The 19,213-nt window shown below is 40.7% G+C and overlaps 1 protein-coding gene across 1 annotated transcript in view; it reads right to left on the bottom strand.

The window, feature by feature from the left end:
* Positions 1 to 2,625: 2,625 nt before the first annotated feature.
* Positions 2,626 to 19,213, bottom strand: part of Tpst (tyrosylprotein sulfotransferase) — a 153,113-nt gene continuing 136,525 nt past the window's right edge. Inside the window, exon 6 of the mRNA XM_065229340.1 lies at positions 2,626 to 3,274. Within this exon, the coding sequence (XP_065085412.1) occupies positions 3,095 to 3,274 (180 nt within the window). The 3' untranslated portion in view covers positions 2,626 to 3,094. The remainder of the gene's footprint in view (positions 3,275 to 19,213) is intronic.

Raw genomic sequence — 19,213 nt, 5'->3', positions numbered from 1 at the left:
GAACGTCCCGAAGAAATGTGCTCAACTTTTTGGCTCAGCTCTGGTACTATCTTCGGTCCCAAGCTAATCGATGCACCTCTCGAAACATAGGAACCCCTGATTTTATCTGTCAAACTTTCATAGCGAATCAGAACAAACATAGTATAGTACTAGAACGATTTTAAATTGGCTCACTACTTGACTAGCCTATTGGCTCCAAGCAAATCGATTAACGTACCCCATTCCAGTCGAAATTCTAGTACTCATGGATTTTCCTATATTTCGAGGGGTGAATCGATTAGCTTGGGACCGAAGATAGTACCAGAGCTGAGCCAAAAAGTTGAGCACATTATTTCGGGACCTTCTGGTCTTAGAGTTACCTCTATGGTGAAGCTCTAGGATCAGTTCCACACATTGACCACTCTTCCGGATTTTTCGGATCTTCCGGAGGACGGTCTGATGGCCATCTGAGTCCTTGATTATGTCACGATCCCAAATTCATTCTAATATCACAAACATAGTGTAGTACTGAAATTTATACTAGAATGGGGCACGTTAATCGATTTGCTTGGGACCAATAGGCTAGTCAAGTGGTGAGCCAATTTAAAATCTTTAGTTTCGTATTGATTGTTGGCTCCACGGTTTTTTCGAAAACACTTGGAACTGTCATATATAAATTAATTTGCGATCGTGACATAAACATGTACCTAGAAGGCCATGAGACTGTCCTCCGCAAGATCTAGAACATCTTTTATAATGGTCAATCCTCGAAACTGATCCTATTGTTCTACTTTTTTTTTCGAAAGCATGTGGAACATGGACCAAAATGGCCATGGGGCCATCTTCTGGTAAGTCCAGAATTTCCGTAAAAGAGGTCAATCAATGAAACTGATCCTAAAGCTCCGCATTTTTTTTAACAAAAACATTAGGAACTGTGATATTTGTGGTCGTGACAAAAACATGAACCTGGATGGCCATAGGAAGATACGGAAAATCCGTAAAAGTGATCCAGTGGTTTCTCATATCACAGTGTTTAAAAAAGAACTGCAGAGCTCTAGGATCGATTCGCGAATATGAACCCATGAGTCCCGGCTGGTATGATGACCTTCTAGGTACATGTTTATGTCACGACCGCAAATTAATTTATATATGACAGTTCCAAATGTTTTCGAAAAAACCATGGAGCTCTAGGATCAGTTCCATACATTAACCACTTTTACGGATTGTTTGGATCTTCTGGACGACGGTCCGATGGCCATCTGGGTTGATATTTATGTCACGATCCCAAATTCATTCTAATATCACAGTTCCTAACGTTTTCAAGAAAACCACGGAGCTCTAGGATCAGTTTAGTGAATTTTCCACTTTCACGGATGTTTCGGATCTTCCGGAGGACGGTCTCATGGCCATCAGGTCCATGTTTATGGCACGATCCCAAATTAATTCTATCATCTCAGTTCTTAGTGTTTTTCAAAAACTACGGAGCTCTAGGATCAGTTTCATGGATTGACCACTTTCACGGATGTTCCGGATCTTCCGGAAGACGGTCCCATGGACATCCAGTTTCATGTTTATGTCACGACCCCAAATATTTGTTTATAACACAGTTCCTAATGTTTCCAAAAAAAAACGCAGATGTTCCGGATGTTTTGAGGACCGTTCCGTTGTCTCCAGGATCCATATAGGAACCACTTCTGGCTAATTATGAACATTTGTGCCCATTAATCTAAATTACAGATCTTGCGCCACTTGCAAAACCCTACAAACACATTTTTCAAAAAACCGTGTAACAACACTTTTTACTTTTTAAAAAAGTAGACGACTCTATTTTCAGTCTTTTTGCAATCAAAATCATCTAAAAACTCTAGAAATTCTAAAGGTACCACAAGTTTTGAAATTCATTAAGAAATGGCTAAGTTTTATGTCATTGCAAACTTGCCGTTACACGTTTTTCGGACGCATTGTATTCGGAGTGTTAATCGATTTGCTTGGGACCAATAGGCTAGTCAAGTAGTGAGCCAATTTAAAATCTTTGCGTTTCAAGCTTATTGCTTATCGCATATTAGCTTATTGCTTGCTGTCAACTTAGTGTTCTAGATGCACTTCCACATTTATTAATTGAGAGCCTTCGATGCCTGTACTATTTTTGCATTAGTATAATTGTGTGGCAAGTACCATCATACTCTATGCCCAGGGAAGTCGAGAAATTTTCCAGCTCGAAAAATGTCTAGACCGGACCGGGAATTGAACTCAGCCACCTCCAGCATGGTCTTGCTTTGTAGCTGCGCCTTTACCGACTGAGCTTAGGGAGGCCCCATATTACATTGTTCTACAACGTGAAAGTTGGGAAGCATTCAGGACGTTCGGATTAAACGTAAATCGAGGACAAAATTAAAACACCACCGCTTCATGACATCCTGTTTCAACATTGAAGAAGCGAAAATGTGCCCCATTTAATAATTGTTTCTTTATTTGATTTTCTGTTTCATTTACACATTTAAAAACTTCGTTTCTGGCCATTTTTGTTGTTGTTGCGAAAATGCAGATAGTTTCCTCCGCTCTATTTATACATACACAATTATTTACACAGTCAGTTTTCTTTGCATTCTTTGATACCTACTAGTTATGTATATAAAATAAGAATAGTTTGTTCTACCGGTTGGGTTTCACCGTTCATTAAAAAGTGCTTTCAGCGGTGTGACTCCTCTTGCTCGCTTGCTTATTGACACACATCCAGGCGGATTTTGTTTTGTTGGTGGCATTGGCGGTGGTAGCGGTGGTTGCAGCGGCGGCGACGGTTTCCAATTTTTTTTTATAATAATTGTCTCGTTTGCGCGTAAAATTAAACTAAAGCTCGCTCTCGCTGTGCGCTTTTGCAGCACTTGTTTGATTCTCTCCTTCTACTTTTACTATTGTGTTTTGTTTTTTGTTTTTTTAGGTTTAGTTTTACTCCAGTTGTGCTCTAAAACAACACAGCGTTCCGTTTTCGAGAAAGTTCTTGTACGTACTTGCCGCAATCTGGTTGGTTGGTTTCATGAAAAGTCTTCCCCGAAGGGTAGGATCCTCAAAGGATTGCGTCTCGTTAAAAAATTAACCACAGCTAAATTCTCTAATATCACGTTTTACGTTCCTTATTATTGCCATAGTCGTCTTCGTCCTCGTTGTTGTTGTTGTTTTTGTTGTTGTTGTTGTTGATGATGTTGTTATTGTTGAGATTGTACCTTTTCGGTGGATCCTCTTCACGTTTAAGTAGCTCCTTCACCTTGTGCTCCCACATCTCCGGATTGGAGCGAACCTGAAACAATGGAAAGGTGCGTTTAGTATTTAGAGTGCTTCCGTTGGATCTCCAGATGCCCCTCAATTTTGTTTGATAATGTTTCCAACTTAGAAAATAAAAACTTTATTTTTCTTATTACGATATCTTTAAGAACAAATGTTTATGATGCCAACTAAAATTTTATTTTGGTTCATTGTTCTTCAAAAAATATGTATGTAGGGCAAGGTGGGGTAATATGACCAACAACTTCATACACCCTGTACACTAATGGCGGTAAACTCCAACTCGGATTAACTTCTAATACCGTCCCTGTTTGGATGATCTGCGAAGTGTTTGCATAACATCGTGTTGAATAACTCTGATGTCGACATCAAAGCAGCCGGACATTCTTGATCGGGATTTAATCCGAGGATAATACCGATTGGAGCTTACCGCCATAAGTCAATCAAGCCCAAAACTGCATGGTGACCAGCAAATTCTGATTAGAAATTTCCCTGATTTTTCCGGACTTATGGAAATCTTCTCGGTTGTGCCATATACATATAAAATAAGTTTAAAATCGAATGCAATTGCGCCGAAAGGATCACTAGGTTAAATAAGTCGATAGTGATACAGGTTCTAGGACAAAAGATCTAAGGGACAAAAGGTTGAAGGAACAAAAGGTCGAATTGAACTTAGAAGGACAAGATTTCGAATTTATCTTAGAGAGACAAAAAGTCGAAGGACAAAAGGTCAAAAGGACAAAAGTTTGAAGGGACAAATGGTCGAAAGGACAAACTGTCTAAATGGACAAAAAGTCGAACGGACAGGTGGTTGAAATGGACAAAAGGTCGAATTTAACTAAGAAGAAGAAAAGGTCGAATTTAAATTAGAGAGACAAAAAGTCGAAAAGACAATAGTTCGAAAGGACAAAAGGTCGAATTGAACTTAGAGGGACAAAAAGCGGAATTGAACGTATAGAAACAAAATGTCAAAATGGAAAAAATATCGAATGGAAAAAATGTCTAATGAACAACAGGTCGAATGGACAAAAGGTCGAAATGGATGAACTGGTCAAATTGTTGAACGATAAAATGGGTGGCTTTAACCCTGTAATGGAGACCTTTGAAGCAATGTCTTAAGCATTTGATGTCCACTGTCACAGTACCTTTATATTGGATTATTTTAGGTCTTAAATTCGGACTTTACCGAGGGGGGCGACACATCTAAACCTCAATTCTAGATGCTCGAAAAATCTCACACTAGCGAATGAATCTTCGAAAAATCTTCTATCATTTTCCGCATCTACTTGCATCGCGCATCATCTTTTTTGCAGGAAATCTTCAGAATCGTCACCAATCTTCTTTCTATCTACACAGCGTACGCGCAGCTAACGACTGCAAAACAAAATCTTTCCTGCATCGCAGATGGAGTCGCCCCCCTCTGACTTTACGTAGTTGGAAACCCGAGGGGTGGGACAGTAACGAATCTAGAGCTATCTAGAATTACTCTGAGAAACTCTCTTGCCCTCTGAGCAAACTAGTGGATTTTTGCAAAAGGTCTTATTAATTTCTGGACAACAATTCGAGTTTAAGGTTCGTTTAAGGCATTCTGAAATGTTAAGCTTGATATTTAACCTCGTTTGTTTTGAAAATGATGAACAGCAGCAGAAGACTTATATTGCACCGTGGATGATTTTAACTGTCTTGAATACTAAAATCCGAATCGATATGCAGAATAATTTATCGTCGACATCGGAGTCACACTCAGGACCGATGGGAACAGGTCAAATAAACATAATAGCGAATTTGTTTATTATTCAGTTCCAACCTGTATCGAGTATCAAGATCGGCTCTGCTTGTTTTCGGATAAAAGTCAGTTTGATCATTTGTTTTTAAAACCATCCTAAGATTGAGGTAAGCACTGACAAAAAGGTCGGTTTCACGATAATAAACAAATTCGCCAAAGACTTATCTGACGTTTGTGAATTGCACAAGTATTAGTGGAGAACCTTGGGTAAATTTCTTGCACTAATACATATAATTTACCCCGAGTTCTGCACTAATACTTGTGCATTTCACAAACGTCAGAGAAGTCTATAAGAGGAAGAGGAGAGCAGAAACGACTATATCTCGCGTAACGTTTGAAAAGGGCCTTCAACTAAAATGTAAACAAACCAAAAAAATGAATGGTAAATAATCTCTGTCTTTTTCTTGGCCTTTTTAATCATTTTAATTCTTATCTTCCATATCATTTGAAAAGGTCCTATAACCAAAATATTAGCAAACCAGAAAATGGATTGTAAACAATCTGCAATTTTATACGGTATCTCAGCACAGAACACCCAAATAATACATGGTTGGCCGTTTTAGCGTGCGGGCCTTGGCGCGGACCAATGAATGATTCGAAAAATTTCTTGATAGTCCGATTTGAAAATTGAGTTATATATAACGACTTTTCCCGGTTATGCGGAACATTCCTTCACGATTTGTAGCTAACAAGCGGTGCTATAGAATGGTATCAAAAACCGATTTGATGACATTTTGATTATAGGCCCTTTTCAAATGCTACGCGAGGTATACCTTGTTCCTTATTTTTCCCGATGTCAGAGTTACTCTGAGTAACTCTCAGGCAGGCTTGATGGAGCCTCGCTCGCGAGTTTGAAATGAGCCGAGCGTAGCATTTTTCTGAGGAGTAAAATGCCTACTGCCAAATCATTCCATCGAGCTTCAGAGCTTGTAAGCGAAGGGGGATAAAATGAGAGTGAGGTTTGCTGCCCTTCATGTTCATGTTTTCTATCACACGCTCTTACCATAGAGGTAACTCTAAGACTAGTAGGTCCCGAAGAAACGTGCTCAACTTATTGGCTCAGCTCTGGTACTATCTTCGGTCCCAAGCTAATCCATTCACCCCTCGAAACATAGGAAAATCCACTAACCCCTCATTTTATCTGTCAAACTTTCATAGCGAATCAAAACAAACATGGTGTAGTACTGGAATTTTGACTAGAATGGGGTACGTTAATCGTTTGCTTGGGACCAATAGGCTAGTCAAGTAGTAAGCCAATTTCAAATTAATAGTTTCGTATTGATTGTTGCTCTCACTCTGGGTGAACTCTGAGCTTCTTGCGTCGAACAAAAAAGTCATCCGGAGTCTCGAAAAGCGCACCTCACGCCAAATCATCCTCTCGCTGAAGTTCACTCTCCCTCTATTTCGATGAGTATTTGTTTACTTCTTCCATATTCCTGTCGCCGCACACTCGAGGTGAGGGCTGGCTAAACTCGCTGGACAAGATTGTTTTTAAAACCTCCAGTGAGTTTGAGGAGTTTCAGCAAGCCTGCTCTCAGGTAAAGAGACATTCGCATTAAAGCCGTCCTCCCCCTTGTGGAAACCTGGAGTGCGTATGAACACCCCACCATGCAATTTTTCTGTCAGAAGGACGGAGAGAAGGACTGTTGGATGGAGGACAGATAAATTAAAAAATCTCCCGCTAGGCAGCGCTAGTGAGCATCCCACATATTATGCACTGCTGTATCTCAAGATCCTGATCATTTAGACGGGTGATGTTTTCGGCAAATTTGAACAGGAGGCAATATACTACCGGGAGATGGACATATCAAGTCGGATTTCTGCCGCTAGACGGTGCTAGTGTGAATGCAAATATTCTGTACTGCTACACTTCCAGATTCTGATTATATAGAAGGGTGATGTTTTCGGCAAAATCGATCAAGAAGTCAAGGCCTGCTGGGAGGTGAACATATCAAATCGGAATTTTCCCAGTAAGCAGCATTAGTGAGCAAGCAAATATTCTGTAAGTGCTGCTGTAACTCAAGATCCTGATTATTTAGAAGCATGATGTATTCGGCAAAGTTGATCTGGAATTCAAGGGCTGGTGGAAAGTGAACAGATCAATTCGGAATTTTCCTAGTAGGCGGCGCTAGTGAGCATGCAAGTCAATGGTATATGAGCGAATTGAATCTGAAATTTCTTTGACAGATTCGGTTCTAAAGTCACCACGCTTTACTCCGAACCTACGGCCATCAGATCAACCGGTACACAGTGGGAAAAATTCGGCAATGATTACCCTTAATTGATTTTCTCAAAACACAAACGGTCCCAACCTATAGAAGAGCACTTTTCATATGTAAAAATGTCCAGGAAATCAATTCCGCTAGATCTCGTAGACGGCAGTTTTACCCCAATTTTCATACATATAAGGTTAGCTAAGAATTTCAACATTTTCTCAAAACGCAAACGATTGCAACCTTAAAATAGCATTTTTCGAATGCAAAAATTTCCAAGGAATCGGTAACAGTAGGTATAAAATACGGCAGTGGAAAGAGTGGAACCGATATGAGAAACCACTACTTGGAGTTTGATGGACTGGTGAGGAAATTGAAGATGACTGGTGCTACCCTGGTTGAGGCAGATTTGGTGTCGCAACTCTTCTTAACGTTGCTGGAATCGTATGATCCGCTTTTGACGGCCCTGGAAAACGTGACGGAAAAGGATTTACCGTTTGATCTCGTCAAGCCACGGCTATCGGCTGAGGAGACAAAGCGAACGGACCGCCAGGACACAAGCAGTAGAAGTTCACCGGAAAGTTCCATGCATGCGGTAAACGGAGACACCTCAAGAAGGATTGCCTTAAGCAAAGTAAAGGCGAAGCGTATTTCGTGAGTTTTATGGCAGAGGAAACCTTTTCGAAATAGAGCTGGGCCGTTGTGCAAACGTTTGCGATGTGGGAACCGGAAAGCTGTGGCATCGACGCTTAGGCCATATTAGTCAGCATGGGTTGGAAGCGATGGCCCAACAAGGTGTGGCATGAAAAAGGCACCGAAGATCGGCATCTGTGAATCATGTGATGAAGGTAAGCAATGTCGTGAGCCTTTCAACGGCACAAGGAACCGCGCAACTCTCATGGGAATGGGTCTCGATATTTTGTCAGCTTTATCGATGACTACAGTCACTTTGGGATGATGTATCTGCTGAAGAGGAAGTCGCAGGTTTTCGAACGGTTTCAAGGAGTATGAAGCTGCGGTGACAGCAATGATCGGGAACTGGGACAGAAATGCGAGGAAGATAACGATAAGGGATATGAAGCTTGGCGAGTGCTAATTTTCGTACGCTGATGAAGGGTGAAGTCCAACATCAAAGCAGAAATACCGCTGTTAGTCAGGATTTCTTTCGAGCAAGAGGGGGAAGTCGACGATGAAGTGCCACGTGAAGATGAAGATGATGATGAGGATGTCGCTGTTCCTACTGATGAAATCGATGCTCGTGAAAGTGAACCATAACTGGATTGGATAAAACACTCAACGACGCGCTCCCTCAGAAAGACAGGAAGCACTGTCAAGGCACAGCAGATGGGAAGGCAGGTTACCCGGTAGGTTGTTCGATTACTTTACTGGACACAGAGCAACTTCCGGCAGTTCATTTCCACTAGATGTGCCCGAGACGTTTGATGAAATTGAAGACCTGACCGGGATGCGTGGTTGAAAGCTGTTGACGATGAGCTCCGATCTATGAAGAAAAACTCGTGAAAGATCTGGACTATGTTACAAAATTCGAGATGATGTCGACAAAATGCGCCAGAAATTATCTCTACGGGTATCCCGTTAATCGCTATCAATAATTCAAGGCAACATACATGATCATCCTCTCGCCCGGCCAGATCGAGTGGATCGATAGAAAATAGATCGATATCTTTCTCGCACACCGGAGAACAAATGCCCGCAGTGAACAATAGTATAGCTATTGTGATATTGGAAGAAGCCAGCGTGTGGTCGGCCCAGTGCTCGTGGTGAAAATTAATTGTATGAGGTGCGTGGTACTACGAGTGGAAACAATTCGAAAATCGATGGGATTTATTCCACAACTTTTGTTTTGCATGTACTTAGACGGCACAAACGAAGCCATAACCGCCATAGGACGACAAAACAACGTGACTTCGACATTAGCACGGAGTAAATTGTAGCGGGTGAGCGAGAACCACTAGAACTGCGAAGTAGCAAAATGCCTTCATCAGGTAACTCGCCCCCACCAACTCAAAGCCGGATAACTGACCAACTAACGTGGCCTTACCTCGTCAGAGGGTCTTTTATTTGCAGTTCTGGTCCCTCAATTGATCCGCTCCACGGCGATTGTGTGCTGATGGACCCGCCAAGCCGGAGCCAACCACGCTGAGCCACCAACTTCCTTCTTCGACGACGAGAACGTTCTACTACGCCTGATCCCTCGAAGCAGTGCATGCCAGTGGACGCATCCCGAAGATTCTCGATCTTGCGGTTTAGTGCATGTGGGATTGCGGCGAGACGATAGTGCAGTGAGACACGATCTATCGGAGAAGGCTACGGCGGAAGGCTGCATTAACTGTATTGTAGCAACAGACGATCGCAGCTGAGCTGCGGTGCAACGAGAGTGTTGCAGAAGTGCCTCTGTGCAACACTGAACGACGGGACGGTGCATCAGTGCGACCAACGCAACGGCGTTGGATGTCGAGCGACAATCAATGAGCAGCAGAGCAGCTAGAGCAACATCACGGGATCCCCACCGATGCCAGCAGTGAAGATGTGCTTCTGAGATAGGAGATAACTGTATCTATGCTCGAGATAATAGATGTAAGCTTACTATGAATAGAGGTCTAGTGTTATTGAGCAGTACCGTCACTTGCCTTAGTTTTGAGTCAAATTTTCTTGAGTGAAGGTTGCTTCGCTTCCGTATTGGTCCCTCGGTACCTAGCACACTTCATAGACCCAAAGAGGCTGGCCGACCTGACAAAAGAGTTTTGAAGTATCAGGTGTCAACACATGTTGATTTGAAATCGATAGAGTTGATCGAGTTGAGAATATTTTGCGTTCCAACTTTCCGACGATTCCTCGGACTTAAAAGAGGAGTTTGTTACAACTATGACGAGATATTTGCTCCAGTTGCAAAGTTGACCACAATCTGGAGCATTCTGACAGCCAGTATCCATCAGGGTTGCATGGACAATTCAAGGAGAAGATCTTCATGGCCGTTCCGGATGGTGTTATTTCGTCGCCAAACACCGTGCGTAAATTGGTCAAGTCACTGTACGGACTGAAACAGTCCCTTTTTTTTGTTGGAACGAGAAGTTCAACCAGAAGTTGTTGGAGCTAGGTTTCCAACCTTCAATGCACGATTCTTGCCTGTACACGAGGATTCAACCAGGAGATGAGATCTACATCGTACTCTACGTAGACGACTTGCTGATTGCTAGAAGAAAGATATCGTCGATTATCAAAGTGAAAAAGAAGCTGAAGTCCTTTTTCGACATGACGGATTGTGGAGAAGCGGGTCACTTCTTGGGAATCAAACTGGACTATAACGAGGAGAGAAACAGTATGCGATTGTATGTGTGTGTGTAGCGAACATTGAAAAGCTTCTGACACAGTTTCAAATGTCGGAGTACAATCCTGTCACTACCGACGACACTACCATAATGTATTTCATGCTGTGTACCAGACCGGACTTGTGCTTGGACGATTCCAACAAAGTCCACTTTCATCTCACTGTCAGTATTTGACCTGAAGGGAACCAAATCAAGATGTTTGGAATTCACAGTGTGGGCAAAATCCGAAATCAATTGATATTTTTCCGCTCTAATGGGCTCGCAATATCACGCCTGATATTGGAACAAAATATCATACTTGATATTGATTTTACAAGCTCCTTTGATATTGCGAGACTATTCGCAACGTTCAAACATCAAGCTGAGAGTTGACTCGACACAAAATGATTCCATTGCCCATCGTTTTCTTAGAAAGAGAAAGCATAGTTTGCTATCTCTTTTTAATCTTCACCGATGGCAGACACGAAGGGACTGCTGCAAGTCGTTATGGAAGTTTTTGTTGCATTCGGGTGCAAAGCAAAAATCATTAAACTCTATCTCACCACAGTTTGGTGAGATTTGCAGTTGGTGATTTTTGTTAGCTTGATATTCCGAGCTGCGATATCACAGCTTGCAAAATCAACCGCAGTTGCTTGCTTGTTGATTGTTGTCTACGAAAATCAAGCGTGATCTTGGACGTTGGTGAGATTTGATTTTTTGATATTTTCCCAACACTGGGAATTCAAATGGAACGATGAAGCAGAACCATTGATCGGCTATGCAGACGCCGATTGGGCATCGGACACCATGGATAGGCAGCCGGTAGTGGTTATGTTTTAAAGGTCTTTGGAATTCTGGTGTCTTGGACAAGGAATATGGATAGCCGGAGTACTAGAGGACTTGAAACTGAAACAAGAAGAAGAAGCGTTCATCAGTTTCGAGGATAACCAAGGGTGCGGCGGGATGGCATGGAACTTCGAATCAAAGCGTCTAGGTGAGCTTTGCTGCCAGATTGGATTAGCCGATTGAGAGGGGGTGTTAACATAGTAGCAATCGCCCTGCTCCCCTACTGTTACTGGCATAGCCACAATGAACTGTTATTTTTCCTAACAGTTCATCCCTAACCAATACTTCAACCAGTTCAGACGTAATAAACCTTAGTTGTCAATCTACGAACGTGTTCGTGGTTTTATTGAAGTTCATTCTAGTCCCTGAAGTCTCTCAATACATGACTATAATTGAACTTTTATCATCACGTTTGAGTGTAAAAATCATCAACATTTAACACATTTCCGGACAACTTCGAGATTAAGGCGTAATTGCTTTTGTAAACAAACACGTCAATCACCGATTTCTCGCGAATTAAAGCTCAATCTCTAAAAATAACAACACAAACAGGTAGAGGAATAACTCCTCTTTCATTTGGTATAGTTTGTTTGCGAGATTGTGCTTTTATTTGCGAGCAATCAGCGATTGACATGTTTGTTTACAAAATCACTAACTCCCCAAATCTCAAAGTTCTCCGGATTTTAGTGAAAATATCCCGGATAAAAATATCCGATTGTTAGCCGTACAGCTAAGAAAAGCGACCCACTTTTATTTTTTCCTTGATTTGTTTTCCTTCGATCTTGTTTTCCGTGCTGAGCACTGATTCTACCGACGCCAGGGAGGCAGCTCCCATACCTGGACCCTACCTATCGACCCATCAACTTCAGAAACGGGGACCAACGGCTTTACTTTTCGAAGGAAGGCGATCACGCTTAGCACTACACCACCGGCGCCGCCCATTTAAAGATTTAAAAACTAAAATTTTGTCTGTTAACTTAAACATGTTCCTTTATTGAAATACAGCCGCCCAGAGCCCAATTCCGTCAAGTTATCTTACAATTCCCACTAGGGAGCTAGGCCCAAAACTGGCTCACCTACCCTATATGCTAATCAATAGACAGTGGTTTTTGACGGCTAAGGGTCATATATGACCCCGTGGGATCGAATCGGTTAAGTTAAAATGAGGATCACCCTGATCATCATTTTTGTAAAAAAAAGAAGGCCCATTTAATGATATACACAGTGGTGCCGTCAGCCTTAATCTCAAAATATTGCTTGCAATGGATAAAAATCAGTAAAATTAGCAGATTCGGTGCATTTTGCAATTGATTTGAATTTAAAATATTGTTAGATATCACGTTTTCAAATTTAGTGCACAGTGAGGTTACGTGACGCTATATCCAGTGACACTAACTCCCTAAAAGGGTTAGAAACGGAGTACCTAATTAGTTTATTCTCGCTAAATTGTCGTTTCGGGCCACACTCAAAAAATTCCACACGTCTGATCGAAGTGTTTAAACACTTGATTTTTTAAATACACAATTAAATTTATTTTAAGAGTATTTCACCTTGGTTCAATGGGTTATACCTGGGAGGGAGAAGCAGACAGAATACACGGAATTCATTGTATACTTGTTTTTCTTGTCTTGAAAATTTGTGCCATCGAATTCAAATCAAAACAGGCGTAGCAAAACAGCGTGTTTTGCTTTGAGCGTGTAGTGATTGTTTGAGATTGTTCAGTGTGCAGTGAGAAAATAATTGCTTATCTTATGACAGATACGCGTATTTCGTTTACTACTTGCAGACTTCATCTGTCAAAAGATAAGCAATTATAACGGAATTTAAAGGTAATAAACCAACCCACTCAAAGCTCTTCATGTACTTTTCTGTTTGGTATTTTATTATGCCACTAGATGTTTTGACAAAACCTTGGCTAATGGTATCTTTCAATATTGATTCGTGTGTATTTTGAATGAATTAAAAATAAACTGTTGAGTCCGCATCGTGCTCTCTTGCCGTGCGGATCTATTTGCTTTTTGCTGAAGGAAGTGTTACTACTACCTAAAGCTACAACAAATTTAAACAGCACTTTTCAGTGCTCAACCTGTAAAAATTTTCTACCTTGTTCAACTCTTATTCCTCTTCGATCCTTGTTTGGACCCTACCCGAGGTAATCCTTCTTGGATATCGATTTGGAAAATTCCTCTTCGATCCTTCAGATTCTTATAGTAATCTGCTTGGAAATCGATTTGGATAAAAATTTACTGCCGCCATGGCGCCTAAACGCAAAAGAAAGGGGCAAACTCTTGACCCCCCTTCTGATGAAATTAATTTGAGTAATCAATTTGATTTGCTCACGGATGATGAGAATGATCCATCATCCAAGAAAAATTCTAGTAAACTTTCCCGGCTTAATGCCAAGAAGGAAAAGATTCCCCCTATTGTGATAACCACTGCCGATTTCCATGCTCTTCGCATGGAACTTTTGAATTTCGTGAAAGTTAAGTTTTCACTACAAATTGGACGTCGGGGTGAATGCCGTGTATTGGCTGAAACCTTGGACGGATTTAAATGTCTTCTCAAGTATCTTACTGAGAAGAAGCACAAATTTTTTACTTACGACACCAAAACTGAACGTGTGTTCAAGGTTGTCATGAAAGGACTGCCCAGTGGTGAATCCCTGGATCAGATCAAAGATGAACTGGCAAAATTACTTGGAGTTGTGCCACTCCAAGTAATCAAAATGAAAATGAAATCCCGTCCTGGCGATTCGCGCAACGGGATTTCTAATGATTTTTATTTAGTTCACTTCAAGTCTAGTGAACTAAACAACCTTAAGGCCTTAGAAAAAGCTAGCCTTATGCTCCATGTCCGAGTGAAGTGGGAACACTTCAGGAAGACTGGAGGAAATTTCCAAAACCTCACCCAGTGCCGTAAGTGCCAGGGATGGGGTCACGGAACTAAAAATTGCTACATGCCAGCTAAATGCATGAATTGTGGTGATTCCTCTCACGCAAAGGACGACTGTCCTGTGAAGGAAGATCCTAAGAAATTTAAATGTTCAAATTGTGGTGAAAACCACAAATCCAATTTTTGGGAATGTAAGACTCGCAAAGCGATCCTACAATCTCGTTCTAACCGTCAGGTAGGAACAGGTACAAATTCCTCTGCTGTTAACAACGGTCAGCGAGGAACAAATTCTACATTCGTACCCGTAGGTACAAATATCTCCCCTGCTTCAAATGTTTCATCTGTACCTACTCCCCTCGCTGCTAACAATGTTCAGCGAGTTAATGGAGCTACCTATGCTGCTATTGCAGCGGGTAGAAATCAAAATACTAACCAACGTTCTAACGGAAATTTTGACAATTTTGACTTAGGAAGCATTACTGCCCCTAAAATGGAATTTTTACAGAATTCATTAATTGACATGATTTCTGATATGCTTAAATCTAACTCCATGTTTGATGCTATTCAAACTGGAGTAAAATTTGCTAATAATATTGTCATGACTTTAAAATTCAGTAATGGATTTTAAAGCATTAAATATTGTAAATTGGAATGCTCGATCTCTTAAAGATAATGAAGACGAGCTATTTAACTTTTTACGAGTTCATAACGTGCATATTGCCGTTATAACTGAAACGTTCCTTAAACCTGCCCATAAGGTTAAGAAGGACACAAATTACTTGATTTATAGAAATGATCGTCTTGATGGACCCTGTGGTGGCGTTGCCATCATTATTCATAGACAAATCAAACATAAAATTCTTTCTTCTTTTGAAACCAAAGTTTTTGAAACTTTGGGAGTTTCTGTTGAAACAAAATTTGGACAACTTAAGTTTATAGCTGCCTATTTGCCATTCCAATGCTTAGGCCAGCAAAAGAATTTTCTCAAGGGTGACCTCCAGAAACTTACCCGTCATAGGTCTAAATTCTTCATTATTGGTGATTTTAATGCAAAACACCGCTCATGGAATAATGCTCAAAGCAATTCCAATGGTAATATTCTGTTTGATGATTGTTCTGCAGGTTATTACACTATTCAATATCCAAACAGCCCAACATGCTTTTCTTCTGCAAGAAATCCCTCCACTATTGATTTGGTCTTAACTGATTCATGTCAACTTTGTAGCCAATTGGTTACCCATGCTGACTTCGGTTCTGATCACCTTCCAGTAACTTTTGAAATATCCCAAGAAATAATTTGTAATCCCAACAGCTCTACTTTCAATTACCATAGAGCTGATTGGGAGCAGTATCGAACATTTATGGAATATAACTTCGATCCAAACATTCATTTGCAAACCAAAGATGAAATTAATTACGCTCTTGAATCTCTGACTACTTCTATAGTTGAAGCAAGAGCTGCCTCAGTACCAAAATGCGAGGTTAAATTCGATTCAATTATAATAGACGATGATCTTCAGCTCTTGATCCGTCTTAAAAATGTCCGTAGGAGACAATATCAAAGAACACGCGATCCTGTCATGAAAGTTATCTGGCGGGATTTGCAAAAACAAATTAAAAAGCGATTCTCTACCCTGAGGAACAAAACTTTTGAAAATAATATTTCTAAATTAGACCCGAGTTCCAAACCCTTTTGGAAACTCACAAAAATTTTGAAAAAACCTCAAAAGCCTATTCCAGCGCTTAAAGAAGGTGGTAAAATTTTGATCACAAATTTGGAAAAAGCTCAGAAACTTGCTAAGCAATTCGAGAGTTCCCATAATTTCAGTTTGGGTCTTACTAGTCCTATTGAGAATCAGGTTGCTCGGGATTTTCTGAATATTTTCTCTCGGGAAAATATTTTTGATGATTCCTGGGGGACTGATTTGGACGAAGTAAGGTCTATAACTAAAACATTTCAAAATATGAAAGCTCCAGGTGATGATGGAATTTTCTATATCCTCATCAAAAAACTCCCAGAGAGTACCTTGTCTTTCCTGGTAAAATTATTTAACAGATGTTTCCATATGGCATACTTTCCTGATAAATGGAAAAATGCAAAAGTTGTTCCAATTTTGAAGCCGGATAAAAACCCAGCTGAAGCTTCTAGCTACCGTCCAATAAGTTTGCTTTCTTCAATAAGTAAACTTTTTGAAAAGATAATTTTGAATAGAATGATGCTTCACATCAATACGAACTCAATTTTTGCAGATGAGCAGTTTGGATTTCGTCATGGGCATTCAACTACTCATCAACTCTTAAGAGTTACCAATTTAATTCGTTCAAACAAATCTGAAGGCCACTCAACTGGAGTTGCTCTTCTAGACATAGAAAAAGCATTCGACAGTGTTTGGCATGAAGGTTTGATTGCTAAATTGAAAAAGTTTAATTTTCCACTTTATATTATTAAATTAGTTCAAAATTATTTAACTGACAGAACTCTGCAGGTAAATTATCAAAATTCCAAATCTAATCGACTACCTGTTAGAGCAGGAGTTCCTCAGGGTAGCATTCTTGGGCCTATATTGTATAACATTTTCACTTCGGACCTCCCTGATTTGCCTCAGGGTTGCCACAAATCTTTGTTCGCTGATGACACAGGCATTTCCGCTAAAGGAAGAAGTCTTCGTGTTATTTGCAGCAGACTGCAGAAAAGTTTAGATATTTTCTCTTCTTATTTACAAAAATGGAAGATTTCTCCCAACGCTTCCAAAACTCAACTTATAATATTTCCACATAAGCCTAGAGCTTCGTTTTTGAAACCTAGTAGTAGTCACATAGTCACTATGAACGGAGTTCCAATTTCCTGGTCAAACCAAGTGAAATATCTTGGATTAATACTTGACCAAAAATTAACTTTTAAAGATCACATTGAGGGCATTCAAGCTAAATGTAACAAATATATTAAATGTTTGTATCCTCTTATCTATCTATCTATCTTATCCTCCTCTTAAAAAATCGTCAATCGTCAATCAGTGTGGACGCGTTTTTCAGTCGCTCCTAGCCGCGTGCGCTTTAATTTCGTTTTCATTTTATTTTATTTTTTTTGCGTGCGGGTGCCGTTTTGCGTGTGTGTGTTTTTTTTTTAACTTTTGTTGTTGTACGCCGTTAAAATGAGCTGTGAAATTTGTGCTGTGGATTCTTCCACTGACTCAGGCATGTGGAAATGTGCTGGATGCCCGCGTCAATTCCACGCAGCCTGCCTAGGATTATCTGTACCTGTGCCTGTTCAGAGGAGCTCAATTCGCAAGAGAGACAAGACAATCAACATTTTGTCTTATGTATTACCATGCTGTAGCTCATGCCAAACTATGATAACGGCTAGTTTTGAGTTCAACGCGCTTGTGGAGCAACAAGCGCGGCTGGTCGACCAAGTCAACAAAAACACGGAGGTGACTCATCGCTCCACGGTTCACCAAAATAATGCTGACATTGTCCATGAAGCGATCGACCGACTCGATGCTTTACTCGTCGATATAAAAAAACAGCTGACGGCAACTGGAAGCAGTGGTTCTACTGACAACGTTAGTGCTATTAAAAACCACATTACCTCGCTTTTTGACATAGCGATGAAAGCTTCACAAGAAAATTTTGCAAATTCAATGCCAACAATGACAGCAGGAATTTCCGAAGACCTTAACTTTCTCAAGGACGAGCTGAAAAATATCAGCAATATAACTTCTGACCTGTGCTCTACTGTTGCAATGCAACAAAACCCTATACTAGGGTTAGGTATTGTATTAGATGAGCTGAAATCGTTATCGGCTGGTATTGGCAACATCGAAACCCAAATTAACTGTGTCACACTTAATATGCCAGACTCCCCATACGAAGTGATATCACCATCACCTGACCCTCTCCCCAGTTTGCTGGAAGAGTTAAACAATGAGCAAAACGTTGATGACTCAGGGTGGCGTCTTTTGGGCATGAGGAGGGTCTGGAAGGCAGACTGGTCAGATTACGACGCGCGCAAATCACGACGGCTAAATCAACAAAAACATGCTGAAAAAGCTAGAAGGAAAAGGAAACAAAATACAGCACGAAATTATTCTAACGTAAGGAACAACATACACAGCAACAGTTTAAAGCATCGTAATCATCGAAACATGAATTTCGACAACGGTTACAGTACCAATCACAGCAATATTTTCGGTCACCGGAGCATCATTCGACATAACGAACAGGATAACATTAATAGCAATAACAAAAACAACAGTTCCTACGAGTCCCACATCAGAAATCATGGCAACCCCCGTTTTCTTCCACCTGATCGAGAGCTGCTTTCAGCAGCAAAAAATGTCTTCAACAAACCACCGGTTAATTATCAACCTACGATGCAGTTTGAAAAAAGGGAAACTATAAACCCGTACCCAGTAAGCGGTCTTCAGAATTCACATGGTATGGCTCCGGGGAATTCTTCCTCTACATCGTGTCAGCCGTGCACATGTAGACATGCGTGTTTTCGGCACCACTGACGCACTCACCTGAGGTAGAATATGACAACATAGCTGAGTCCGAGGATCATGGCATCTCACATAACTTGAGGGATTTCGGACAGGATGCAGCCACTTCACCCCCTGACCAACACGACGTAAGTGACCATGTCGCTAGTTTATCAAGTAGCTCTTTTTTAAGTGAAACTACAGTCTATTGCCAAAATTTTAACCGTATGCGTAGTGCGTATAAAATAAATGAAATTCAAAATAAAATAAGCGGATGCACATATGATATAATAATTGGAACAGAAACTAGTTGGTCTGATAGCATTAATAGCGAAGAGGTCTTTGGTAGTAAATATTGTGTTTTTCGATGTGACCGCGATTTATCATTATCAGGTAAAAAATCAGGTG

Source organism: Ochlerotatus camptorhynchus, unplaced genomic scaffold (genome assembly GCF_037179485.1).
Source record: "Ochlerotatus camptorhynchus isolate MF236.1 unplaced genomic scaffold, CSIRO-AGI_Acam_v1.1 ptg000313l, whole genome shotgun sequence".
Taxonomy (NCBI): domain Eukaryota; kingdom Metazoa; phylum Arthropoda; class Insecta; order Diptera; family Culicidae; genus Ochlerotatus; species Ochlerotatus camptorhynchus.
This window is presented reverse-complemented; position numbering and strand designations above follow the sequence as displayed.